Raw genomic sequence first — 25,521 nt, 5'->3', positions numbered from 1 at the left:
GCAGGCGCTGCGGGAGGCCACTGGGGCTCAAGCACCTCGGATTCCCGTTCATAGGGCTGGCCGAATCACCTGGCAGTCACGTGGCGACCACTGTCTAGCCCAACAGTGAGTGCAAAGCCACCTGGACTGGGATCTGGGCCCAGAACTTTCCCAGAGCTTTCTGGGCCCTCAGATCACCCTCAGACCCTTCCCCCAGCCCTCAGGCCCCTCCCACCCTGTCATTCTCTTCCACGGCCCTCAGACCCCGCCCCCAACTGTTTAGCAAACCCTGTCCCCATTCCGCTGACCCCTTCTCCAGCCCCAGACACTATCATCAGAGCCCCCTTTCCCAGCCTGCAGACCCCACCCCCAAGACACAGACACTTCCCTAGTCCTTAGTCCAGGCGTCCCACCCTCGGACCCTCGCACCGTCGGCAGATCCTGCCATCAGTGCCCTCTCCTCCTTCAGAGCCCGCCGGCTGCCCTCAGACCCCATCCACCCCGCAGACCCCACAGATGCTGTCCCCAGAGCCTCCCCACGACCCCTCTCACCACCTCTCAAATCCTAAGCCACAGGCGCCTCTTCCTCCCACTGCAGCCTTCAGAGCCTCCTCCCGAGCCCTCCGACTCCCTTCCCAGGCTCAGATTCTATCCTCGCAGCCCTTCTGCCACTCTGGCACGCCCGACCCCAGCCCTAAGCCCCCTCCCAGCCTCCGGATTGCCTTAGATCCCCCTCAGCTTTCAGTCTCCCTGCGACCCCAGACCTTCTGGTGTGTCGCCCTCCCAGAGCCACCCCCTTTTCTCATTCAGCCGCCTCCCTTCCCATCCCACTCCTGAATCCCCTTCCCTTCTAGGCTGCGCCCCCAAAACCCCCAGCCAACTGTCTTTATTGTTTTCTTGTCCCCAAAGTTCCGGTCCTTCACATCCCCCTTCCCTCATGAGACCCCCTAGCGGATCCCTGCCCCGGAACCGGAGCCCACAGACGCCCTCACTGCCCTTTCGCTTCCCAGTGGAGCTGGGTTCCGAGAGGGATCTAGACACCCAGGTGGGCCGTCTGCACCACGTGGCTGTGGCGGGGGAGCCCAGGATGGGGCCCGGCCAGGCTCCTGCTGAGAGGTGAGGGCCTGGTTGCCAGTACGTCTGTTGGGGCAGGATCAAGGAGCTGTATAGAAGGTGTGGCTTCAGTTGGCCAGTCAGAGTGGTACCGAGCACTGATTGTGTCCCGAGCTCTGCAGTCCCTGATGGGGATTTAAGGGTGAACATGATCCTTGGACCACTGGGAATGAAATGCAGTGGGATGAGGATGAGACAATAGACAGTATGGCCTTTCAAGTGGAGGATGCTTGAGTCTCACAGCATAAGAGTCAGCCATGCAAAAAAGGGGAAAAGAAGTGGGGAGAGATGGTGGGGTGCAGTGGCTCATGCCTGTAATCCCAGCACTTTGGAAGGCCGAGGCAGGCGGATCACTTGAGGTCAGGAGTTTGAGACCAGCCTGGCCATGATGGTGAAAATACAAAAATCAGCCAGGCATGGTGGCACGTGCCTGTAATCCCAGCTACTTGGGAGGCTGAGGCAGGAGAATCATTTGAACCTAGAAGGCAGAGGTTGCAGTGAGCTGAGATTATGCTACTGCACTCCAGCCTGGGCAACAGATTGAGACTCTGTCTCAAAAAACAAAAACAAAAACAAAAAACAAAAAAGGCCTCTGTGAGGCAGGATGAGTGCAGAAAGGCAGTTAAGATGCTGTTGTAAAAGATGGTGGGCTACTGAGTCAAATGCAATGCCACAAATCTGGTATTCAGAGGTTCCTAAAGGTCATTTGGAGGGGTTTTGTGGCAGAGACCACACTGGGTTGAACCCAGTGCGTGAAAAATTAGACACGTCTGCCAAGGACACAGGAATACAAGGACAAGGATGCCGTGCATTTGTCCTACCTGGGGTAGAGGCTGGAGGAAGGGTAACTGGGGAATGACGGGTGGAGAGATCCAGGGCTTGGGGCAGGAGTGAGTGGTTGGGATGGGGAGCTGAGCAGGAAGATAGTTCAGGAGGGGATTGGCAGAGGCCTGGAGGTAAGGGCATGGAGGAGGTTGCCACCTGGATTGAGCCCTTAGATGCAGGCTTCAAAAATAAAATTGAGACCGGGCATTGTGGCTCATGCCTGTAATCTCAGTACTTTGGGAAACTGAGGTGTGTAATCTCAGTACTTTGGGAAGCCAAGGCGGGAGAACTGCTTGAGCCCAGGAGTCCAAGACCAGCCTGGGCAATATAGTGAGACCCCATCTCTACAAAAAATTAAAAATTAAAATAAATAAAATTTGAGAGATCTCCTGATAAAATCCAGAGTTTGCTTTACTTGAAGAGTTGAGTGCTGGCCTCATGGGACCTGTGTGTACTACACTGAGTCACAGCTGGGTGGAGTCCACCTGTCCTGGCCAGTGCGCAAGGCTCCTGGAAGTCAAAGTCCCCTGAAATCCACTTCCTCCTGGTCCCTGGGGACTTTTGTGTGGTTTTGATCCCCCTGGGTTGCGGAATAGATGTTTGCATGGCAGGCAGATGTCACCCCTTGTTTCAACTCTGTGGACTTAATGATTTTGGGAGCACTGTGTTGAGGTGGATTTCGAGGCATGGTCCTCAGCAGTTGGAGGGCAGAGGTTCCAGGACACAGTGATGGAACCTGGGGTCCATGGTCATCCAGTCATGGAGGTGCTGTGGAGGATGGGAATTGGCAAGGGTGTTTGTCTAGTGGCCCTCAGGTCTCCAACCCAGGAGTGTAGGCCAGGGGCATCCTAAGCCTGCCCGCCCCTTAGGTGACCAGGTGGACAGGGAGAACTCTGCGGGGCAGATGGCACTCTTCCTCTCGGCGCTACTGGGCCACAGCTCTGCCATGAAGCTCCTGTTGGCCTTTGGTGCCAACCCCAACCAGTGACTGGCCAGCCAGTGATGCCCCCCATCCCAGGGACCCAAGCTTGAGCCCCAGAGAACCTGAGAGCCAGGGCTCTCTTCCCCTAAGGCATCTCTCCGTCATGATGCCTCTTCCATTTCCTGGTGACCCTCCTGTCCCCCCAGGGACCCTCCTTGTTCTCTCAGTTAACCTCTTCTCATTCCCCAGTGACTGTTCCCATTCTCCCAGTGCCTCCCTGCTCCCAGTGATCCTCATTCCCTAAAGACCCCATCATGTCTTCACGTGACCCCTCCCATCCTCATATTCACCTCCCATGACACGGTGACTCCTCCCAACCCCAGGGGCCCCATCCTGCCCCTTTTTGTCCCTGTTCAGTCCCTTCCCTAATTGATTCCCACCCACGTTGTTCTGCTCTAGCCGCTGCCTGAATGGCAACACCCCCGTGCACGCAGGCGCCTCCTCCGGTGATGGTACCCCTGCGGCAGGCAGGGGGTGACTTGCAACTGCATGACCAGCGGGATCGCGCACCATGAGACTGGGCTGAGCAGGGTGGGGCCAAGCAGAACTGGGAGGTGAGCAGTGGCCCTGGTGGGAGTGAGGGATCAGTGCCAGTGCCCATCAGGCCTCACCCCACGTGCACTTCTCCAGTTGCTGGAGCTGTTGCAGCTCTGCCGGTCCCACATATCAGCGTTAGTGCATGACGGTGAGTTGCCACCCATGGCATCTCTGGACCGGTTGCAGGCCAGATTTGGGAACAGCCCGCCTGGCTCCCTGTCCTCCCTGAGGCTGATGCAGGTCGACAGGTAATCGTCCACATCCTGAAGCCCACCCATCCGCCATTCCCAGCCACCCCAGACTTACCTTCAGCCTGCCCCCAACCCAGGACGCTGAGGCTAGCGCAGATCAGGAGAGCCTCCCAAGTCCCGGCCTTGGGCTTTGGTCAGGTAAGCGGGAGTGGCTGTGGGAGTGGGAACCACCCCTATCTTCTTCGTGCCTCATGGTCCCGCCTGTCCCCAGCTGAGTAGCCTGTGGCCACCGGTGCTGGTAACAGGCATCCCCCTCGCGAACTCCAAGGAGCTGCTGGCAGCCCAGGGAGAGCCCGACCACACCTATAAGAGCAGCTCCCACACCCTCATGGCCAAGTGAGAGCCCTGCTGTGCCCTTGCCAGCTCTCCTGCTCCCCTCCCGGGGAAAGCCCCCCGTCTCAGGCCTGTACTGCCCCACCCCCACTCTCCAGCCTCCTGTGGATGGGCCACACTGTGACCGTGCAGCAGCTGAAAGCCCCTAGAACCCAGACAGATGTGCTGCTGGCTGACCTTCACCACTGCAGGTACCAGTGCCAGCCCCTAGCCCAGCCTCCTGTTGGCCCTCCCACGGAAGACAAGGGTGTGTGACAGTAACCATGGCCAGAGTCTTCACGTCTGGGCCAGCACCCAGCATGGAGCCCTCCTGCTGGGGCGATCCCCCCCACTGAAGAGTGGGTGAGTACCAGTTCTGTGCACAGTGCCCTGTAAGCCTGAGAGGAGGTGGGGGGTGGGGAGGGGCACTGTGAGTGGCATAGGAGCTGGGTGCTGGCCCTACCACTGCTGGGCTGTGTGACCTGGGGTCTGTTTTCCTCTGTCTGGTGGCAGGTGCAGGTCCCTGTCCAGCAGCCCTGTACAGTACAGCCCCCTGAACTGTACCCATGGCTGCCACTTGAGCTGATCTATGGTGACATGCCCACCACCACCTCAGACCTCTACAGCTTCTGCATCCTGGTCCAGGTCTTCACTGGTCAGTGAGTGGCCACGCCCCGCCCCATGGAGGCACCCTCCCGCTTGGGTCCCTAACTGTGCTTCCTGGCAGGAGGGCTGCCCTGGGCTGGGAGAGGGGGACCTGAGGTGAAGGCCAAGCTGGAGGCAGGGGAGAGCCTGGCCCTGGACCCCCGGGTGCCAGCACTGTGCCAGGTTCGAGCTGGGCTAGGCCTAGCACCTGCTGACTGCTGGGGCAGCCTGCAGAGTACCTGATACCTAATGTGGGAGGCCATGGCCCAAGTACAGGGCAGGTCAGCAGGGGGTGGGTGGTGGCCATGGGACCCCAGGCAGGCCCGTGTCCCCATACCCAGCCTCCGGTCCACAGGATGTGGCTCCTGAGGTGAGCTCCCCGATGGAGTGCCCCCTGTGATGTCCCCAGGCCCCATTCCATTCCAGGTAGGAGCCAGGACAGGGCTGTGGGGGACCAAGGGAGCTGTGGGACACCTGGGCAACCCATGCCAGCTCTCTGCCATCCCTCTCTGCAGGCCCCAGAGACTCCTGAGGTCACAGGCCACAGCAGGGTGCAGCCTGGAGCTTGGGCAGCAGCTTGACTCTAGGCAGCAGCTCTGGGCCCAGCTCAGGCCCCAGCCCTGGGTCTGGCCACAGCTCCACAGCCAGGGTCAGCCTGCACTGCTGCCTGGAGCCCAGCCCAACAGTACAGATACCCCCAGAGCCTTGCACGACTGTCCCATTGCTAACCCGTGACTACCTCTGCCCGTCCTCCAGTAGTCACCAACCCCAAGTTCTCTGTCTGCCTCTCCTTTGACCAGGGAACTTTAGGGTTACCCAACTGTCCCCTCACTCACCTGTGACCCTTAACCAACCCTGCCTCCCCCAGGGCCCTTCCCTGCACTCCACCTCCAGCCTCCAGGACTCAGCCTCCCTGCTGGGGACCCAGAGCTCTATGGAGCAGTTTGAGGAAGCTCTCAGCCAAGATTCCAGCCCTGCAGGGGCTGCTGGGGCACACACACAGGGTTACTCTGCTGGAGCGCCAGCCCTATGAACCCATCCCCAGCCTGCTGACCCACAGGGAGGCTTCCCACACACTGGGAGGCTGCTGGAAGGCCACGAGGGCAGGCTAAGCAGAGGACCCCGAGCCCAGTCTTGCCCCATCCGCCCTCCCAGGCCCGCTGGAGCGCCATGGCTACTAGGTGGCAGCTCCAGCCTTCTCTCCTGCAGGTACCTGCTACTGAGCTGACTGGAGAAGGTCTCTTCTCCAGCCTGCAGAAGTGAGACCTGAGGCCTTGGATGGGAGGACCCTGGGTAACCCTAGGTCTTTATCCCTGAGGTAACCCTAGGTCTACCTGTGCCCCACTGCTTCCCAGGATGGACCTGCTGGAGGAGATCATAGCAGAGCTGCAAAAAGGATGTCAGCTTGGAGAAAAGCCCAGCCGGAGCCCCACTCCTGACCTAGACTCCCAGGGTGCCCATGGTTCCCTCTCTGCAGATACCACCTCTCTGAGGCTCCCAGGAGTAACTCCTGCCTTGGGGCCTCCCCAGAAGGAAACAGAATGATAGAGCGCCCCCTCTGTCTGTCTTCACTCACTGAGTTTGGCCCCAGCACGACTTCAGCAGCCACATTTTCACCATTTTATTCATTAATGTTGTCAGATGGTTTAGTGGGGCATATGGGGAAGGAAAGGTAGGAGTTGTCCCCCCATCCCCGTGCACAGGTCAGGACATGCTGGGGGCTCCTGGAGGGAGAGGAGGATGGGGTCAGCTTAGCCCCCCCCCACCCCAGATGTGTGCGAGGGCCCCCAGGATGGAGGGGGGGATGGGCGGACCCTTCAGTCCAGGGTAGGGAAGCTGGGATTACAGGTTAGGGACCCACATCAGAAGCAAGTTACAAAGTTAGAAACCTGGGGTAGTGGTCAGGGCTCAAGAAAATACAAAACAAGGGATTTGGTTGAGCCAAGATTCAGTAAGGGTGAAGGGAAGGAAGGACGGCCCCTCCCAGCTGGTGCTCAGCAGTAGCTTCGGGTCTGGCCCTCAGAGTGGAGGGACCAGCTGGGAGTGGGATAAGGGGGTGGGGGACCAGCCCCCTCCCCTCTTTGCCCTCCATTTCTGTACAAGGACCCTCGGTGGAGCTCGCCCCCCTTTCCGTAGGCTGGCGGGGCTGCCCTGTAGAGCAGGAGAGGCTCAGGGGGGCCCCAGGGACCCGGCACCCTATGAGGGGTACGGGGGCCCCAGGGTACCCGTTGTTTCTGGGGAAGGCGGGGGACTGGGGGACCGGGATCTGAACGGCTTCGGGGGTGGGCAGGAGGGGAAGAGGAGGAGGAAGAGGCAGGTGAGGGACCTCTGGGCCCTAGGGCTAGGTTGACGTAGAGGGGCTCAGGCGGTGTGGGGCGCCGAGCAGGGTGCTGGGGGGCTGAGTAGCCAAGGTGGTCAGGGGGAAAGCAGGAGGGGGCTGGCGGGTAGCTGAGCAGGAAGTCAGGAGACCTGTGGAGTGGGGGCGATTGGCCAAGCATGCCGTAGGAGGCATTGAGCCTGTCGGGGGGCATGGAGCGAAAGGGACTCCAGGAGCGGGTGGGGCCAGAATAGGGGGACCCCTCACCTGCCCCGATCTCATAGTACAGGTTCTCTCCCCTGTCGAGTGGTGCAGGGGGGCCCAGGGAGCTCCTCCAGACCGGGGCTGGGGAACTGGGCTGGAAGGATGGGGGGCCCAGGGGGTACAAGCCTGGCTTGGGGACCCCGAGGAAGGGTGGCAGGCACTCCCTGGGGGCTGGGGAGAAGAAGCCGGGGGTAGGAACCTGTGAGGGGACAGAACATGGGGACTGGGCTGCTGCCTCTGGCGCATCCCTGCCCCCTCCACCTGCCCTGAGCTGGGCACTGACCTGGGCAGGGCCTCGGAGTCCCCTCCTTGAGGTCCCCATGGGCCGCTGGCTCCTCAGCAGGCTCCCATCACTTTGTTGCCTTGGTAAGTAGGGTGGGGGTCCCGGGACCCAGACACTCGGGTGGGCTAGGGAGTTGGGAGGTGGCCCACTCCCTGAGGTCCCCGGGGGCTCCCCACCCACCTCCAGAGACAGCGACCGGCGGAAGGGGGATTGGGGAGCAGGTGGGGTGCCCCCACACTCCTGCTGGCTCTGTTGCTCGGCCACCTGCTGAGCCCGCTCAGCCAGGGCCAGGGCCATGAGGCGCGCTGGGTTCTTGGGGGGCGGGGGTGGGGCACCCCCAGGGCGCAGGAGAGACAGGGGAGGGGGTGGCAATGGTGACTCCATATCAGGACCTATATAAATGAATGGAGAGGGGTTCAGCTGGGGCCGGGCCCTCAGGGTCAGTGAGAGCAGGCGGGGACAGGGGTGGGGTAGGCCGAGCAGGACTCACCGAGTGGGCCCTGGGCTCCCCGGAGCTTGCTGCACATCTCCTGCTGGCAGGCATCAGTCAGCGGGGCCTCCGCTCCACGCAGCAGCAGGGGTATGAGATGGGGGCGCAGGCTCCGGCCAGGGCTGAGAGCTGGTGTTGGGGTGGCTGAGGCAGGTGCTCCCCCAGCCCCCAGCAGTTCTAGGACAGCGGGTGGCACTGATACAGCCAGGGGCTCTGAGATGTCCAGGGCAGCGGGCGAGGCAGGGCTAGTGGGCCCTCGGGGCGAGATGGCCTGGGGGGTCACCCTGGGTGGGAAGGCAGAGGCAGGGGCGGGGGGTGCTGGGCTGGCGGGAGGTGCGGGATCCCCTGGGGTGGGGCTGCTGCAGCGGAAGGTTAAGGGATCAAAGTCCAGCCCCCGGAGTCCCTCCAGGCAGCGGGGTGGGCTGAAGTCCAGCTCATCACCATCATCTAGCCAGGCTGAGGTACGGTGTGAGGGGGACCCAGAGAGTGCCCCCAGCCCAGCTGCTGAGGACTCAGAGGATGAAGAGGAGGACTCCGAGGAGGAGGACTCAGAGGAGGAGGACGAGGACAGGCTCTCGCAGGAGCCAGCAGGTGCTGGGCCCACGGGGAAAGCGTCGCTGCTGGAGTGCGGTCGCCGCAGCCTGTGCAGCCTCTGGAGGCCTGGAGGGGTGGAGTCAGTGAGACCATCCCTGAGAACAGGGCGCACAGCCCCACAGAAAGCTGGGGAAAGGACATGAAGAGGCACCTCCCCAGAGAGTGCCACAGTAGCTGTGAAGCCAGGAAGAGCTGTTCCGATTCACGGTGGAGACCATGAAGAGGACACTTCCGGCCCAAAGCACGAAGGTCCTGTGGCCTCCCCACAGGCTGTGGGCACGAGACCAACAGATTCACACACAGCTGCTGAGCCGGCAGGACAGTGCCTCTGCTCCTGGGTACATGGGAGGGCAGTACCCCAGGAGTGTGAGGACAGCGCGGTGGTTCAGAAGAGCCCCCAGAGGCATGGCTGGGTGGGATGGATAAGCAGCCCCTGGCAGAGGCTGGAGAGCGGCACCCAGCAGCGCGGCAGGCTGTGAAGTAGCGATGGGGAAAAAGCCAAGCGCGGTGCCCCTTTCTCATGACGCCCTTTAAATAAAGTTTCCAAAATGACTAGAACTGAGCAGTAGGATCCTTCCACACACACCTGTGCATGATCAAACCCGGAAAGCAAGGGCAGGGTAGTCTGCAAATTGAGAGGATGCCTCCAGTAGGGAGGAACTCGAAGGGGAGAAGGGATGGAGCTGCTTTAGTTCTAGGCTGGTGGGTTCATGGGTGTCTATAATATTATTTAAGAATGTTCAACAGGAATAATAAAGACTTTTTAAAGGGCCTGTCGTGGACCAATAAGTTAAGTTCGATGTGTGATGAACCAAAGGTGATACTGTATCCAACTCATTGTACATAAAGGCCAGGTTAAATTTTTCAAAAGCCCCAGGACCCCCAAATGTGAAGTACAAAATTTGGAGGCCAAACCAGGGCCCCAATTCCTCCTGGCTCCACTTGGGCGCAGGTAGTGCCCCCCCACCTCCCCCCTTGCTCACCAGCCCCGCTGGCCTGTGATGACAGAGACTCCTCGCTCTTGGCAGATCTTAGTGTGACGGTGTCGGGTCTGCCGCCTGCAGGAGACGAAGAGGTAGGAGGGCACTCCAGCGACCACTGCTGCCCACCAGCCCATGGCCCAGCCTCTCACCTGAAGGCTGCGGTGGGGCGCGGGTGCCCCCCAGCCAGGGCAGGGGCTTCTTTCGAGGGACACTGGGGCCCCGGCCCAGTGCAAAGAACGTCTTCCAGCTGCTGCCCCCTGGCTTCCGCTGCTTCTCCCCTCTCTCCCCTTTCCTCCTGCGGTTTGGGGGAGAAATGGCAGGTCGTCTGAGGAACCAGGCCTCCACCTGCCCCTCACCACCCCCAGCATCCCACTCACCTTTCCACAGGTGAGGCGGGAGTCTTGGGAGTTGTGGGCTCTGTGGGCATCCCCAGCCGGCCCTGCGTGCGCGCCTGGGCTTCCTCCAGCGTCAGCAGGCGGGTGGAGGGGCAGCTGCCCGCGAGGGACTTGGGCCTGGGGAGCAGACAGCGGCCTGGGGAGGGTGGAAAGGGGGCACCTGTCAGCTCTGGGACCGCCCAAGGCCACGGGCAAAGCCAAGCGCCACAGCCCAAGCCCCGGCCCCGCAGCATGCCCACCCGGGCTGGCAAGGCAGGGGGCCGGGGCGGATCAGGCGGGAGCGGGCGGGCAGCAGGCAGGTGGGAGGAGGGCGGGGCAGGACCAGCTGATGAGGAGGCAGCTCCCAGCAGCCAGCGAGGGCAGCGGCTCTGGCTTCAGTTACCTCCGGCCAGAGGGCCCTCCGACGAGCAGAGTCCTGACTGGGCTGGGGTCCGGGGCAGGGCGGGGAGTCTGGGCGGGGCCGGGGCGGGGTCAAATCTGGGGACCTCCCACCTCCTCCCAGGTGGACCCATGGCCCCAAGCGCCCCCAGGAGCTACAAGGGGTGAAGGAAGAGCGGCGTCCGGGCCAAGAGGTGGGAATCCTGAGCGGAGGAGCTGAAATGAGAAGGAGGTGGGGCGCGGGGAGGGAGAGGCCGGGGCGGGGTCCTCAAGGAGCCGGGAGGGAGGCCCAGCTTCAGTGGGGTGGGGATGGGACTGGGAGCCCACCTGCCCTCCCTCTGCAGCCCTGACCGTGGTGGGCAGTAGCCAGGACCTCAGGGGGTGGGAGGGCATACCTGCAGGGTCGAGGCCAGCGGAGGTGAAGGTGTCGCTGAACAGGACGTCCACGTGGGTGAGCAGAAACTCCACCACCACCGACTGCACCCGAACTTCCCGGAACGCCGCGGCGCCACCCATTCCCACCGACTCCAGCTCCATGGACCTGGATGGGAAGAGCGGGAGGGAGACCAGGTACCTTAAGCCCAGTCAGCAGGTTCTGGCAGGGCAATGTGGGGAGCCAGTGGAGGCAGTGACTGTCTATTCAATACCTCTGATCTTCTCAAACTGATCACACCTCGTTAGGCTCTCAACCTTCCCCCAGACCCGCCCCTCCTGCCTTCCCCACCTCAGTCAGTGTGGTTCTTCCTGTGGCTCAGTCTGTCACCCCCTTCACTGCCCCGTCTGGCCCAGCCTCTGTCTTCCCCAGCCTGGACATCCCAGAGCCTCCTTCCTGGCCTCCTGCTACGGTGCCCACCTGCAGCCAGAGGGATCCTGGGACCACCTGAGTCCCATCGGGGCCTACCTGGCTCAGAGCCCTGCCCTGGCTGCACCTTGCTCCAGGCAAGATCAAAGTCCTTACTGTGACCCATGACCTGTGAGTCACCCCTCTGTCTGGTCCCTGTCACCTCTCTCACCTCATCATCTCCTCTCCTTCAACCCCTCACTCACTCAGCTCCAGCCACACCGGCCTCCCTGCGACTCCTTCAACGCACCAGGCACTGGCCCAGGCCCAGATGTCTGTACCTCCCGTTCCCTCAACCTGGCGCTCCCCAGATGTGCCCCCGGGGCCCTCCCTCATCCTTTGCAGGTCTTGACTCAGATGTTGCCTTCTTAGTGCAGTCTTCCTCACCCACTTTATCCAAAACTGTACACGCTCTTCTCTGTACCCCTGGCCTTTCTCATTTATTTTTTTCCATACATCATATGCCCGCCCTCTGACATATCACCTGTTTTACTTGATTATGTATCTGTGCCCCCAGGAGAATGTGAACTCCTGCAGGGCAGAGATCATGCCTGTCTCATTCACCATCAAGTCCTCCAGGCTTATTCTGCTGCTGGCCACAGAAGACCTGCCAAAGCCTCCCTTGCCACCCTCACTAAAAACCTCACACTGCCCTGACCCTGCACACTGCCCTTCCCTCCTCCTCTCTCCTCCTCAGCACTCATCACCATCAGACTTTACTCTGTATTTTCCTGTTGATGTTCATGGTCCATCTCCTATGAGAGCATGAGTCCCAGGAGGACAGGGCCGTGCTCAGTGCTGTGCCCCAGTGCTGGGGATGGGGCCAGGTCCATGGAAGGTATTTGATAGACATGTATTCAATGAATAAACAAAAGAAAAGCTGGGTGGGTTCCTGGGGTGGTTTTGGGGAAGGACCTGAGGGGTGGGCAGGCGAGCAAGCAGCTCACCGTAGCAGGTTGGGTGCCCAGACAATGGCCAGGTTGCGGGCATGCATGCTGGTGTTAGCACTGTGTCTCGCCATGCGGGCCAGGTGCCTCAGCAGGTACTCCAGGGTCCTAGGGGTGGGAGCAGAGGGGGACACCTGAGCCTCAACCCCCTTGGAATCCCACCAAGTCCCACCCCGCCCCTCCTGGTTTACCTGTAATGTGGCGGGGGCAGCTGCTGGATGACATCGTGTACCCGCACCAGACGCTCCTCCTCACCAGGCACTGACATGGCCTCCTGAGATGGTGGGTGGGTGTGATGAGGATTGGGTCAGAGGCGTCCCGGCCCCCTCCGTCCCACCAGCTCCCTTACTCACACTGAATTTCCCATAGAGCTGGTAGGTGAGCAGAGGGTTTGGAAGTTCTCGGAAGTAGAGCTTGCAGAGGGAGGACACGCTGTGGATGTCCTGCAGGAAGGCGGGGCCAGACAGCTCTGGAATTCTCTCGCTGTCAAACTCATGCCTGAGACCACCGTGTCAAGGAGGAGGAAGATCCAGGTCAGAGGGGCTCGCTCGCCTGGCTGTGCTCCCCCTGCCCCTACCCCCAAGTGCCCGCAGGTGGATGGAACCCTCTTCCCCAGGTCCTACACTGGGCTCTTCAAAGTTCTTACTGAACTCCCCAGCAAGCCTGTGTGGCAAAAGAGAAGGGTGCAGCATTTACAGAGGAGGATGCTGAGGCTCAGGCAGAGGTGCCTCTGCCTGCAGCTACCCAAGACTGACTGACTCCAGAGCGTGAGCAGCTCCTACCAAGCAGCTGCCATTCTCCTGGCTGTAAGAGGGCACTGGAAAATGTGGACAAAATCCCAGCACCCCGCTGTTCCCAATTCTCTGGTGGGGCCCCACTGCCTGTGGTAAAGTCTCCCACCCACTGCCACCTCCTGCCTCCCTCTTGGCTCCCCCGCAGGCTTCAAGTACTCCCCTCTCAGCCTCCTGCAGGCCAAGATCTCACCTGGCTCCTCCCCACTTCTAGACCCCGCCCTGGCTCAGAGCCCTCCTGCAGTTCCCCCTTCACTTATAGTACAAATCAAAACCCTAACATGAAGGCTTTGCCTACACTGGCATGGGGACTCCTTGGCCATGGCCTCCTGTCGCTGTTCCCTTTGCCCCGCTGCTTCCTCTGCATGGCCTGCCCCTCCCCTCCTCCAGGCCCTCGAATGAGGTGGCTCTGCCCTTGCCATCTAAAACTGCAGGCCTCCCGCCTGGCTCCTCATCGCCATCCTCCTACCCCAATCTGTTTTCCTCCACAGTACCTGTCATCTTCTGGTGAACTCTATCCCTCCCCTGTTTGTCTCTTCCTCTAGCCTGTGGGCCCTGTGAGGGCAGGCATTTCTGGCTGTCTCACTCACTGCTGTGTCCCCAGTGCCTAGAACAGTGTCTGGCACGTGGCAGGTGCTGGGTGAAGACAGAGTCCTCGCTTAGATTGTGAACTCTACTCTCAAGAGAGCTGTCCCTGACCCCAGCCTTGATCCTGCAACTCCTGACTCCTGGTAACTGTGTCCCCAGCATGCGGCACGGGGCTGGAGTGGAGGTGCTGGTGCCTGTGGAAGGACAAGGTTGGCTAAGGGCCCTCACCGAAGCCTCTGGATGTTGGAAGACACGCCTGAAAGCCGGTAGATCCCATCCACCACCCCGTGGGCCTCAATGAACTCGGAGCAGCAGCGCAGCACCTGGGGCACTGGGAGAAAGCAAGGTCAGGGCTGGGTGGGCCGCAGCTCTGGTGTGACGGGCGGGGTGGGTGGGCCCAGGCCTCACCATCCTGGCCTGAGTTGCTGAGGTGTTCGCCAAGATCGCAGCCAAACACCCTCTGTCGCAGGATTCCCCGCTGCCGCAGCCGCTGCCGAGAAGGGCGGGAGCGCATGAAGGTGCGGAGCAGGCCGGCCAGCTTCCCACGAGGCCGCGGCACAGCTGTCGGGGCAAAGGGCAAAGGCAGGCCTTGTGGGGTCAGCACGGCCAGGGGCCTGGCGGGGCAGGGGCAGGGATCTGGCAGCCTGTTTCTATTACCTGAGGTCAGAGATGAGATACCCTGGGGAGCCGGGATGCCACATGGGGGGCCATCGGCATCTGCTGGGCAAACAATGGGGTGGAAGGGATGAGTGGGAGGCAAAAGACGCAGCAGGCCCCACCCTTCCCCTCCTCCTCACCCCTCCTGTCTGTCCACGGCACTTACCCGCCTTCAGGCCCGGACCTGGTCGCTCCGTGAAGAGTTCCACACACTCACTGGGGAAGAACCCAACCTGAGGAAGGTCAGGGTCAGTGGCTGGGCCACCCCAGTTGGCAGGTGCCCTAGCCCCACCTGTCCGCACCCAGCTGGACTCACCTGGAAGCCTCGCTTGCCCCGCCACCAGCTCCGATCCTCCGTGGGTGGCATGTCGATTACTGAGACAATGTCTCCCACCTGGGAGGGGGCAGGCGGGAGGAGAAGGGTCAGAAGGAGCAGGGGGTGTGGGGAGCCCAGCTGTAGTCTGCTTCTCCACAGCCTCACCTCAAAGGACAGCTCATCTGGTGCCTGGGCCGTGTACCGTTTGATCACGTGGGCGGCCGCCACTGCAGGGATATTGAGTGACGCCTCCTCACTGAGGAGCAGTCGCCGGCCGTGATTGTCCAGCTGAAATGGAGGTGGAATGTGGCAAGGACAGGTCAGGAGACGGTGTTAGTACAGGCATACCAAGCTCCTCCGAGCCCGGCGAGGCCTCTGCCTGTCCCCTGTCCCCCGCCAAGAGCCCCTGTCACACAGAGCTATTGGTCAAACACCTAAATTCCTGTTTGTAGGGATGCAGCCCTGGCACCCTCTGGGGGTGGGGAAACCTCTAAGACAAACCCCTTTATTTCCCCTCACATGTCCTAGGATTCTCCCACCCAAAGACTTCCCCACCTGAAGGCTTCCCCATCCACCCCTGCACCTTCATCCTCCACAGCAGATACCGCATGGTTGCCATCTAAAAACCCTCTGTGCTGGGCGTGGTGGCACATGCCTGTAATCCCAGCACTTTCGGGGGGCGAGGCTAGAGAATCGCTTGAGCCCAGGAGTTTAAGACCAGTCTGGTCAACAAAGCAACACTCTGTCTCCACAAAACATTTTTCTAAAAAAAATTAGCCAGAGTCCAGGCACAGTGGCTCATGCCTATAATCCCAACACTTTAGGAGGCTGAGGTGGGCAGATCGCCTGAGGTCGGGAGTTCGAGACCAGTCTGACCAACATGGAGAAACCCCATCTCTACTAAAAATACAAAATTAGCCAGGCGTGTTGGCACATGCCTGTAATCCCAGCTACTCAGGAGGCTGAGGCAGGTGAATCACTTGAACCTGGGAGGCAGAGGTTGCGGTGAGCGAGATCGTGCCACTGCACTCCAGCCTGGGCAACAAAAGTGAAACTCTGTCTCAAAAACAAAAGAAAAAGAAAAACCTTCTGGTTTAAGCCACTTATAGCCAGGTGTTCTGTGAATTACAGCCCAACCCATTTCTAACTGATATACATTTAAATCCTTGTATCCTCACAGCCGAACACCTGCTAACACACACGTGCACACACACACTCATACACATTCTCTCACAGGCATACGCCCACACAGACACTAAAATATCAATGCCTCCTCCACTCTGGCTCCTTTCTTTTCTATGCCCACACATACTCCCAGGCTGGTTCTCGCCCCTCAGACACTCCCTCACCCACTCTGAACTCCAAGCCCCCTGCCCAGGCCCACCTCCATCCAGGTGAGCACAGGCCCGCAGTTGAGGTTACTGTCCACCAGTCCTGACAGGGTCTCCAAGTACTGCAGTAGCAGTGGCACCAGCATCTGGGGACAGGTTGTCAGGGTGGGCGTCTGTGAGTGGATGTGAGAGAGCCCACTGCCCTCCCACACTGCCCTAGCTTGCCTCTGGGCTGAAGTTCATCCTGAACGCATGGGTGCTGCTCAGCTGTTAGGTACTGAGATATGGGCATATGAATGAATAAGTAGGCTGGGCCAAGCTCTCGAGTGCCCTGGTTGGTATGACCATGGTGACCCTCCCATGGGACCTCCTGGAACTCCCCATGATCCTAAAACTTAGTGAAGCTAAATGTAGCAGAAGCCTACTACATTTCTAAGGTTTCTCCATTCATTCAGATTGGTTGGGACTTGGGCCATACCAGTATTTAAATATTTTTCTATCCTGCTGCCTTGATGATTTCACACACTGTGGATGAGGACACACTCACGAGGCAGGGGCTGACATAACAAGCAGGTTACCTGGGCAGCCCTGGCACCCTCAGGGGGCGGGGGAAGCTCCGGAAGGCAGGAGAACCTCCGGTCAAATATGCACCGGTGGAGGTGGGCATCCAGGGAGCGAAAGTCATCGTAACTCCGGAGAACTGGCCAGGAACGGCCCTGTGGGAGCAGAGGGACAGAAGGGAGCAGGGGCCCCATGACACCGAGCTGAGGACTACCGCGGCCAGTCTCCCAGGCTAGATGAGAGGCGGGGTGGCCTCACCTGACAGGTCACCTGCACCCCGAACACCAGCTCATTCTCTCCAGAGAGGCTGGGCCCTTCACGGTCTGGAGACAGCAGGAGCTGCAGAGGGAGAGCAAGGCCCAGGTGGACTTTTGTCCCATTTCCTGACCTCCCCGGGATGGCACTCTCTAGGGATGGGTTTGTGTCCCCTTTCTGGGCCTCCCCGAGGACAGGGCCTAGTGATGTGCTGGTCCCTGGCACAGAGCAGATACCTAACAAAAGTTGTCGTTGAATGAATAAAAGAACAAATGGATGAATGAATGAGCAGCTCTCCCCATCTGCTGTGGCTCCTGCAACTTTTGCTACTGACTGCTCAGATGCATACAGCAGCCAGTCACAGGGACAGGTTTCAGAAGCACAGCAGCTGATATCATTGCAAGGTTGCGTAGGATATTGTCTTCCCTCCTGGGTGCAAATGCAAAGCCCCCATACCTGAATGTGGCCAAAGTCGACGTTCTCGTAGTGGAAATGGGCGCAGTCAGCCAGCCGCGGAAAGGGGCCTCGAGGAGCTGAGAGCCTGGGAGACAGGGGATGCGTCACCAGCGGCTCCTTGAGCCTCCCCAGCTCCTAGCTGAGCCCTTTCCTCCCTCACCCTCACCTCTTCCCAGGCTTCCCCTTCACACTGGGCCCCCCGGCGGTGGGTAGGGGCTGCACCGAGCCCTCCCCTGGGCCATCCAGGCTGTCAGTGCTGCGTGCCTGTAGAGCAGAGAGAAGAATCAGAGGCCCCCAGAGATGGGAGCAAAGAGACAAGGAGAGCATTGTTATCTGGCAGCACAGGGCCCAGAGCCCCGGGCACTCCACACACCGCCCTGAGCATGAAGCAGGAGGGCAGGTCGGGGGAGGTTAGGGCTGGGCTGAGGACAGGACTGCTTCTTCGTGTGTGGTCTGGGGTGGTGGACTGGAGAAGCAGGGGCCAGACGTGAGGCAGGGCAACAGGACGGAGAGCATGCTGGTCCTATCTCTCCCTGCTGAAAACCCTTCCATAACCCCTGCAGAGTACAGTGACCTCCTACCACTGTCTGGACAATCACGGCTCCCATCTCATCAGCCTTCCTGCTTCCAGCCTCTCCCTCCTGCCAGCTTTTCCGCAACAGCCTGGATCGTTTTCAGAAAACACAAATCTAGCTGTTTCTCTATAGATCCTGGGCCTTCAATGACTCCCTGTTGTCTTCAAGATGAAGTCTGAATTCTCTGGTCTGATAATCGAGACTTCCCTGAGCTGATTTCTGTTTACCTCTCCAGTCCCATCTCTTTCCATTGCCCCTGCTCACAGAGCTCTTGAACTTCTAAGAGTCCAAAACAAGCACCCTCTTCTCATTTCCTTCTAGGCCTTTGCAAAGGCTGTTCCCTCAACCTGGAACACTTGCCCCACCTTTCCCTGGGGTACATTCATCCTCACTCCCACCCCTTAGGTCCCAACTCACATGTGCCCTCCTCCAGGAAGTTCTCCCTGACCCTTCAGGCTGTGCCTGGCATCTCTTCTGGACTCCCTCCATCCTCTGAAGTTCCCCCATCCCAGGTTCCATGCCTCAACCTGAGCTTCTCCCTTCACAGCTCTGATCACTCTGAGATGGCACTGGTGGTGACAAGTTCATCTCTCTCATTGGACTATGTATGACTGGCCTCCCAGAAGGAGGGCCCCAGACTGAGCTCCCCAGCATACAGCCGGGCATGGAGTTGATGTTCAGACAGGATTGTTCCTGATTATTTTCTGGGTCCCCAGTGCCAGCCCAGTCGCGCAGCAGGGGCTGGGTAAAATCTGATGAATAAATTAACCAGCTGCCAGACAGATTCACCAGACTGGGCTGTAGCATCTCCCTCCTCCATGTCCCTGCAACCCCAAGTCACCCTCAGGGTCTCACCCTCAGAGTCTGTCCCCCTCCAGCCCATGAGGTTCCCCAAGGCAGGATGGGAGCTGACTCTCTCTGTGCCTGGAGCATGGAGCCTGCACAGAGGCGGTCTCAGTGAATGTCTGCTAAGTGAGGGAATGAATGGATGAATGAGCGGGAGCAGCATGGTGAGAGAGGGAGATGGTGGGGGAGGGGGATGAGGACAAGGAGATGGAGCGGACCGGAGGATCAAGGGAGGTAGAGTGCTGGCCTGTTGGGGTGGAGTAAGGAGGGAGTGGCTGGAGAGACGAGGCAAAGGCTCAGACTGATGCTGGGCAGGGGGAATTGAGAGGAACCAGGATGGGGTGAAAATGAGGGAGAAGGAGAAGAAAAGGGTCAGGCTGGGGATGGAGCGGGTGGGGGTGGGGCTCAGGAAAGAGAAAGGGGCTGTGGAGAGGAGGAGGGGGCTCTGCCGGGGAGGGCTGAGGGCTGGCAGAAGGATGCCGAGGAAGGTGCTGGGATGGGGGCTGGGGAAAGACCCAGGAGCCTCAGGAGGCCTCTTAGGGGGCCACTTGGGTAGCGCGGGTCCCTTCGTGGACCAGCCCCGCCTCCTCCCAGCCCGGGCCCTAGGTCCCTGTTACCCCATCTAGGGCGTGGAAGAACGGGATGTGCGCTGAGGGGGCGGGGTCGAGGTACGGGCTGGGACCCGGGATGGGGCCGCAGGACTGGAGGGACCACGGCTGAAGCACAGGCCGCGGGCTCGGGCGGGGCCGGGGGCGGGGCGCGCGGGGCGGGGCTGCGCACGGACAGACTGACACGCGGACGGACGGGCTGACGGCCGCGTGGGACCCTCACCACCATGGTCGCGTAGCCTCCTCAGGCCCCGGCCGCGCTCGACCCCTCGCTCGCCGTTCTCGTCGCCCCTGCCGCCGCCATGGCGACACAAAGGGGAGGGCGCGAGCCGCGCGCGGGCGGCTGCAGACCCCGCCCCTAACGGCTGCCCGTGGCTCCGGCGCGCGCCCCACGGGGGCGGGGGGCAGCGGGAACGCGGCGCTGCTTCTCATTGGCTCCGCCCTTGGCCCTAGGTCGATGCCCCGCCCACCCGGCGGCTTCTCATTGGCTTCACCTTGGGCTCCGCCCCGGCTCTGTATTTATTCGGTCCCACCCCCCCGAAGTTTGACAGCGCCACGCCCATGACTGCTTTTCATTGGCTGTCATCGCCCTCCTGAGACATGCCCCCAGGTTCTTTATGCTTTGCTTCCGACACTTCCAACACCAAGCAACAGACCCTCCCCTTCGTCCACTCCCAGTGGCCATTCTTCTGACTTTTTATTTTTTTTTAAGAGACAGGGTCTCGCTCTGTCGCCCAGGCTGGAGCGCAGTCCTGCAATCGTGGCTTACTGCAGCCTCAACCTCCTGGGCTCAAGCGATACCTCCCAAATAGCTGGGAATACAGGCGCGCGCCACCACGCCTGGCTAATTTTTTTAGACATGGGGGTCTCACTATGTTACCCAGGATGGTCTTGATCTCTGGGGCTCAACAGATCCTCCCGCCTCAGCCTCCATTCAAAGCGCTGGAATGACAGGCGTGAGCCACGACGCCAGCCCCTGATATTCCTTTTTTTTTTTTTTTTTTGAGACGGAGTCTTGCTCTGTCGCCCAGGCTGGAATGCAGTTGCGAAACCTCAGCTTACTGCAAGCTCCGCCTCCCGGGTTCACGCCGTTCTCCTGCCTCAGCCTCCCGAGTAGCTGGGACTACTGGCGCCTGCCACCATGCCCGGCTTTTGTGTATGTGTGTGTGTGTGTGTATTTTTAGTAGAGACAGGGTTTCACCGTGTTAGCCAGGATGGTCTCTATCTCCCGACCTCGTGATCTGCCCGTCTCGGCCTCCCAAAGTGCTGGGATTACAGGCGTGAGCCTAATATTCTTAATTGGATTCCCCCACCGCCTCAGAGCAGTGCCCCGTTCCTCAAGCAGCTTTTCAAAGTCCCAGTCCCAAGTCTCACCTTTTCAGTCCTGATCCCGACCCTGCTCACATAATGCCGAGGATGCTCCGCCCATGGACGTTTCTCATTGCCTCATACACCTTGCCTGGGACATAACCCAAGGCTTTCTGCGACTTGGCCTCCCCCTGCACACTGAACATTTTCTTGTTTCCCCTTCTACTGCTTATTATGGGCCAATCTCCAGCCTTGAGTTTTTTTTTTTCCTAGGAAAACGTTTAGGGGGAAATGTCAGAGCATACTTATGCCCCCCATAAAGCAATCCCAATAGACCTGCTACTACTGAGCAAGCCCAGATAACACTGTAATAACGCCCTTCACAAGAGGGTCTCTCCTTGGTCATGCCCTCGACAAGATTCTCACCTCAGAGGGTCTTGGTCTGTTCATTCATTCATTCATTCATTCACTCAAACTCTGATCAATTTGTAGATACACCAATAACCAAACCAGAAGAAAACACGCTGCCCACATTGGAGCTCAAAAGCTACTGGAAGAAGACAATGAACAAAATTAACATTAAAAAATACATAGAATATTAGGCCAGGCATGGTGGCTCACATCTGTAATCCCAGCACTTTGGGAGGCCGAGGCGGGCAGATCACTTGAGGTTAGGAGTTTAACACCAGCCTGGCCAGCATGGAGAAACCCCATCTCTACTAAAAATACAAAAATTAAAATTAGCCAGGCGTGGTGGCGTGTGCCTGTAATCCCAGTTATTGGGGAGGCTGAGACAGGAGAATTGTTTGAACCCAGGTGGCAGAGGTTGCAGTGAGCCGAGATTTTGCCACTGCACTCCAGCCTGGGAGACAGAGCAAGACCCTGTCTGGAAAAAAAAAAAAAGAATATTAGAAGGTGATTCATTTTATGGAGAATAATTAAGCAAGGGCTGGTGAAAGGGAGTGCTGAGGGAGGGGTGAATGTGCAGTTACTTATGTACTAAATTTGCTGACCTCACTCCCATCACAGGGATTTCCCACACGATATTACCTCTGTCTGGAGTGTTTCCCTATCAACCCCTGCAGTGATTTTTTTTAAATTTTTTAATTTTCTGGGTACAAAATAGGTATATTTAGGTATATATATTGAGAGGGTACATGAGATGTTTTGATACCGGCATGTAATGTGTAATAATCACATCATGGAGAATGGGGTCCTGCAGTGATTTTAAAACAGCTGCAAATTCTCTGACACTCTTCTTATCAAGATGCAGAGTCTATGACTGCTTTCCATGAATCTGGGTGGGACTGGGATAGCTTCAACCAATAGAAAACAGTGGAAGTGACACAGTGATTTCTAAGGCTATGTGATGAAAGGCAATGCAGCTTCTTGACCAATGTTCTTGTCCACTGGAATGAGCTATAGAACCACGGTGCATTATATGTGAAGTGTGACTATGCTGAAGCAGCCATGCTTTGAGGAAGTCCAAACCAATGGAGCTATGTATAGGCATTACAGTCAACAGTCCCAGTCAGACTGGGAGAAGACCATGCAAGAAGTTCCCGAGGATTCCACTCCACAGCCATCAAGTCTATCAAGTCACCTTTGAGTCTTTCCAGGTGAATCCCCAGACATCATGGAGCAGACAAAAACTGATCCCAACTGAGCCCTGTCCAAACCTCTGACTCCCAGAATCCATGAGCATAATAAAATAATTGTTTTATGCCACTAAGTTTTGGGAGCGGTTATCCAATAAGAGTAATTAGGACAGCCCTTTGTTAACTAGATAATTTCTATCAGCTTAAATGTAAGTTGCTCAGGAATGCTTCTAGACTCCATCAGTGACCCAGCTAGATCAGGTTCTGCTACTGTAACATCTTTCATTTCTCCTTATATCTCAACAGCTATTTTTCTTGTCGATTACACTGTTTGTTTGTTTATTTGTTTTTGAGATGGAGTCTCACTTTGTTGCCCAGGCTGGAGTGCAGTGGCACCATCTCAGCTCACTGCAGCCTCTGCCTCCTGGGTTCAAGTAATTCTCCTGCCTCAGCCTCCCAAGTACCTGGGACTACAGGCACCCGCCACCACGCCTGGCTAATTTTTAGTACAGACAGAGTTTTACTATATGGCCCAGCCTGGTCTCTAACTCCTGACCTCAAGTGATCTGCTCGCCTCAGCCTCCCAAAGTGGTCGGATTACAGGCATGTGCCACTGTGCCCACTCTGATTTCATTTAAATGTATGGTTTGCTTAGAAAGATTAGAAACCGGCCGGGCGCGGTGGCTCAAGCCTGTAATCCCAGCACTTTGGGAGGCCGAGACGGGCGGATCACGAGGTCAGGAGATCGAGACCATCCTGGCTAACACGGTGAAACCCCGCCTCTACTAAAAATACAAAAACTAGCCGGGCGAGGTGGCGGCGCCTGTAGTCCCAGCTACTCGGGAGGCTGAGGCAGGAGAATGGCGTAAACCTGGGAGATGGAGCTTGCAGTGAGCTGAGATCCGGCCACTGCACTCCAGTCCAGGCGACAGAGCGAGACTCCGCCTCAAAAAAAAAAAAAAAAAAAAAAAAAAAAAAAGAAAGATTAGAAACCGGCTGGGTGTGGTGGCTCACAACTATAATCCCAGCACTTTGGGAGGCTGAGGCAGGTGGATCATGAGGTCAGGAGTTTGAGACCAGCCAGACCAATATGGTGAAACCCTGTCTCTACTAAAAATACAAAAAAAAAAAAAAAAATTAGCCATGCATGCTGGCATGCACTTGTAATCTCAGCTACTTGGGAAGCTGAGGCAGGAGAATCGCTTAAACCCGGGAGGCAGAGGTTGCAGTGAGCTGAGTTTGTACCACTGCACTCCAGTCTGGGTGACAGAACAACACTCCATCTTAAAAAAAAAAAAAAAAAAAAAGTTTGGAAACAAGAATTTACCATGTCTGTGACACACAGAAGTTGCTAGATATCCATCTTATCCCTCTATTTTATAAATGCAGATATCAAAACAACCCCAATCATATATTCTCCATCATTTTATTATGAAAAGTTTCTAATATACAGCAAAGTTGAAAAATTTTGCAGTGGACACGACGTAGATCCACCACTTAGATCCTACCATGAACATTTTGCTATATTTGCTTTATCCCACATCTATCTATTACCCTACTTATCCATCAACCCAACTCATCTCTGGATGCATTTCAAAATAAATTGCCAACATTGGTAAATGGTTCCCTAAATATCTCAGTGTACATACTTTCTCTTTTCTTTTTTTTTTTAAAGACAGGGTCTAGTTCTGTAGCCCAGGCTGGAGGGCAGTGGCATGATCTTAGTTCACTATAATACAGCCTTGAACTCCTGGGCTCAAAGTAAACCTCCCACCTCAGCGCCCCTCTCCGTCCCCAGTAGTGGGACTACAAATCGTGTGCCACCACACCTGGCTATTTATTTGCTTATTTATTTTTGTAGAGAGGGGTCTTGCTGTGTTGTCCAGGGTGGTCTCAAACTCCTGGACTCAATTGATCCTCCTGCCTTGGCCTCCCAAAGAAGTGGGATTACAGGCGTATCTTTAACTGGCATTCAATATTTTCTTTTGAGGTAAACTTTACATACAATGAAATTCACACAGTTCACTAAGTTTGATAAGTGCATACACCTGTGTAACCCAAACATCTTCCCAGCATGGCAACTAGTTTTTTTTTAATGTGGCCCTCTAAAGCAAGTGTCAGAGAGAGACAGAAAGAGAAATTATCTTTTTTTTTTTTTTTTTGAGATGGAGTCTCACTCTGTCACCCAGGCTGGAGTGTAATGGCATGATCTCAGCTCACTGCAACCTCTGCCTCCTGAGTTCAAACAATTTTCCTCCCTCAGCCTCCCGAGTAGCTGGGATTATAGGTACCCACCACCAATGCCTGGCTAATTTTTGTATTTTTAGTAAAGACATTTCACCACGTTGGCCAGGCTGGTCTTGCACTCCTGACCTCAAGTAATCTGCCCATCTGAGTCTCCCAAAGTGCTGGGATTACAGGCACGAGCCACCATGCCCAGCTGAGAAATCACCTTTTCTAACTGAACTTTAGAAGTTAAGCTGCATTGGCTGGGCGCAGTGGCTCAAGCCTGTAATCCCAGCACTTTGGGAGGCTGAGACGGGCGGATCACGAGGTCATGAGATCGAGACCATCCTGGCTAACATGGTGAAACCCCGTCTCTACTTAAAAAAAAAAAAAAACTAGCCAGGCGAGGTGGCGGGCACCTGTAGTCCCAGCTACTTGGGAGGCTGAGGCAGGAGTATGGCATAAACCCGGGAGGCGGAGCTTGCAGTGAGCCAAGATCCGGCCACTGCACTCCAGCCTGGGCGACAGAGCGAGACTCCATCTCAAAAAGAAAAAAAAAAAAAAGAAGTAGTTAAGCTGCATCACTTCCTCTGCATTTTATTTCTTGAGGGGCCCAGTTTGAAGGGACTGGGCATAGACAGGACATAGACTCTATCTCTTGATGGCAAGTGTATCAAAGAATATCAGGTTTATAAAAACCATAAGTTTTCCAACAGTCCAGATAGGTGGTGATAACAACCTAGACTGAGGTGTGAGCAGTAGAAGGGGAGGAGCAGTTGAATTCTGGATAGATTTTAAAGGTGGAGGCCGGGTGCGGTGGCTCATACTTGTAATCCTAGCACTTTGGGAGGCCGAGGTGGGTGGGACACCTGAGGTCACGAGTTCGAGACCAGCCTGGCCAACATGGTGAAACCCCGTCTCTACTACAAATACAAAAAATTGCCAGGCATGATGGCTCATGCCTGTAATCCCAGCCTTTGGCAGGCTGAGGCAGGAGGATCACAAGGTCAGGAGTTCAAGACCAGCCTGGCCAATATGGTGAAACCCCGTCTCTACTAAAAAATACAAAAATTAGCCAGGTGTGGTAACAGGTGCCTGTAGTCCCAGCTACTAGGGAGGCTGAGGCAGAAGAATCTCTTGAACCCAGAAGGCAGAGGTTGCAGTAAGCCAAGATCATGCCACTGCCCTCCAGCCTGGGGGACAGAGCGAGACTCTGTCTCAAAAAACCAAACCAAACCAAAACAAAACAAAAAAATTAGCCAGGTGTGG

The 25,521-nt window shown here is 57.4% G+C and overlaps 2 protein-coding genes across 7 annotated transcripts; one reads left to right on the top strand and one right to left on the bottom strand.

The window, feature by feature from the left end:
• Positions 1 to 916: 916 nt before the first annotated feature.
• On the top strand, positions 917 to 6,195 carry LOC117093537 (inactive serine/threonine-protein kinase TEX14-like). The gene is made up of 12 exons (XM_033228862.1): positions 917 to 1,095; positions 2,746 to 2,901; positions 3,299 to 3,351; positions 3,416 to 3,453; positions 3,530 to 3,584; positions 3,728 to 3,825; positions 3,899 to 4,023; positions 4,119 to 4,211; positions 4,616 to 4,658; positions 5,000 to 5,014; positions 5,854 to 5,903; positions 6,000 to 6,195. The coding sequence occupies exons 1-12, from the start codon at positions 917 to 919 to the stop codon at positions 6,187 to 6,189; spliced, it is 1,095 nt and encodes a 364-aa protein (XP_033084753.1). The 3' UTR covers positions 6,190 to 6,195.
• Positions 6,196 to 6,250: 55 nt separating this feature from the next.
• ARHGAP33 (Rho GTPase activating protein 33) lies at positions 6,251 to 19,518 on the bottom strand. Of its 6 annotated transcripts, none has more exons than XM_033225794.1 (23): positions 18,084 to 18,817; positions 17,673 to 17,754; positions 17,258 to 17,355; positions 17,092 to 17,176; positions 16,639 to 16,719; positions 16,398 to 16,535; positions 15,873 to 15,965; positions 14,654 to 14,776; positions 14,489 to 14,566; positions 14,339 to 14,405; positions 14,173 to 14,235; positions 13,924 to 14,076; positions 13,744 to 13,846; positions 12,490 to 12,634; positions 12,328 to 12,410; positions 12,137 to 12,244; positions 10,744 to 10,889; positions 9,953 to 10,106; positions 9,725 to 9,870; positions 9,576 to 9,650; positions 7,999 to 8,658; positions 7,509 to 7,900; positions 6,251 to 7,424 (listed from the first exon to the last, which is right to left on the bottom strand). In XM_033225794.1, coding segments are annotated over exons 1-23 (3,861 nt in total). In that variant the 5' UTR covers positions 18,086 to 18,817; the 3' UTR covers positions 6,251 to 6,638. The 6 variants fall into 6 exon arrangements, with proteins under 6 accessions (XP_033081685.1, XP_033081687.1, XP_033081681.1 ...); XM_033225796.1 differs by having other exon boundaries at positions 14,173 to 14,232; positions 18,084 to 18,814; XM_033225790.1 differs by having other exon boundaries at positions 6,251 to 7,900; positions 18,084 to 18,819.
• Positions 19,519 to 25,521: the final 6,003 nt, after the last annotated feature.

This window comes from Trachypithecus francoisi, unplaced genomic scaffold, assembly GCF_009764315.1.
Source record: "Trachypithecus francoisi isolate TF-2019V2 unplaced genomic scaffold, Tfra_2.0 Lachesis_group12, whole genome shotgun sequence".
NCBI lineage: Eukaryota > Metazoa > Chordata > Mammalia > Primates > Cercopithecidae > Trachypithecus > Trachypithecus francoisi.
This window is presented reverse-complemented; position numbering and strand designations above follow the sequence as displayed.

Bases quoted from the DNA above. Each gene is read 5' to 3' on its own strand.
- LOC117093537 (XM_033228862.1), top strand. From the start codon at position 917: ATGAGACCCCCTAGCGGATCCCTGCCCCGGAACCGGAGCCCACAGACG. The intron at 3,826-3,898 runs GTAAGCGGGAGT...GCCTGTCCCCAG, and splicing joins CGGCCTTGGGCTTTGGTCAG to CTGAGTAGCCTGTGGCCACC. The intron at 4,024-4,118 runs GTGAGAGCCCTG...CCCACTCTCCAG, and splicing joins TCCCACACCCTCATGGCCAA to CCTCCTGTGGATGGGCCACA.
- ARHGAP33 (XM_033225790.1), bottom strand. The intron at 16,536-16,638 runs GTGAGGCCACCC...CTGCTCCCACAG, and splicing joins GGGTGCAGGTGACCTGTCAG to GGCCGTTCCTGGCCAGTTCT. The intron at 10,107-10,743 runs GTATGCCCTCCC...CACCCTCCCCAG, and splicing joins CGCTGGCCTCGACCCTGCAG to GCCGCTGTCTGCTCCCCAGG.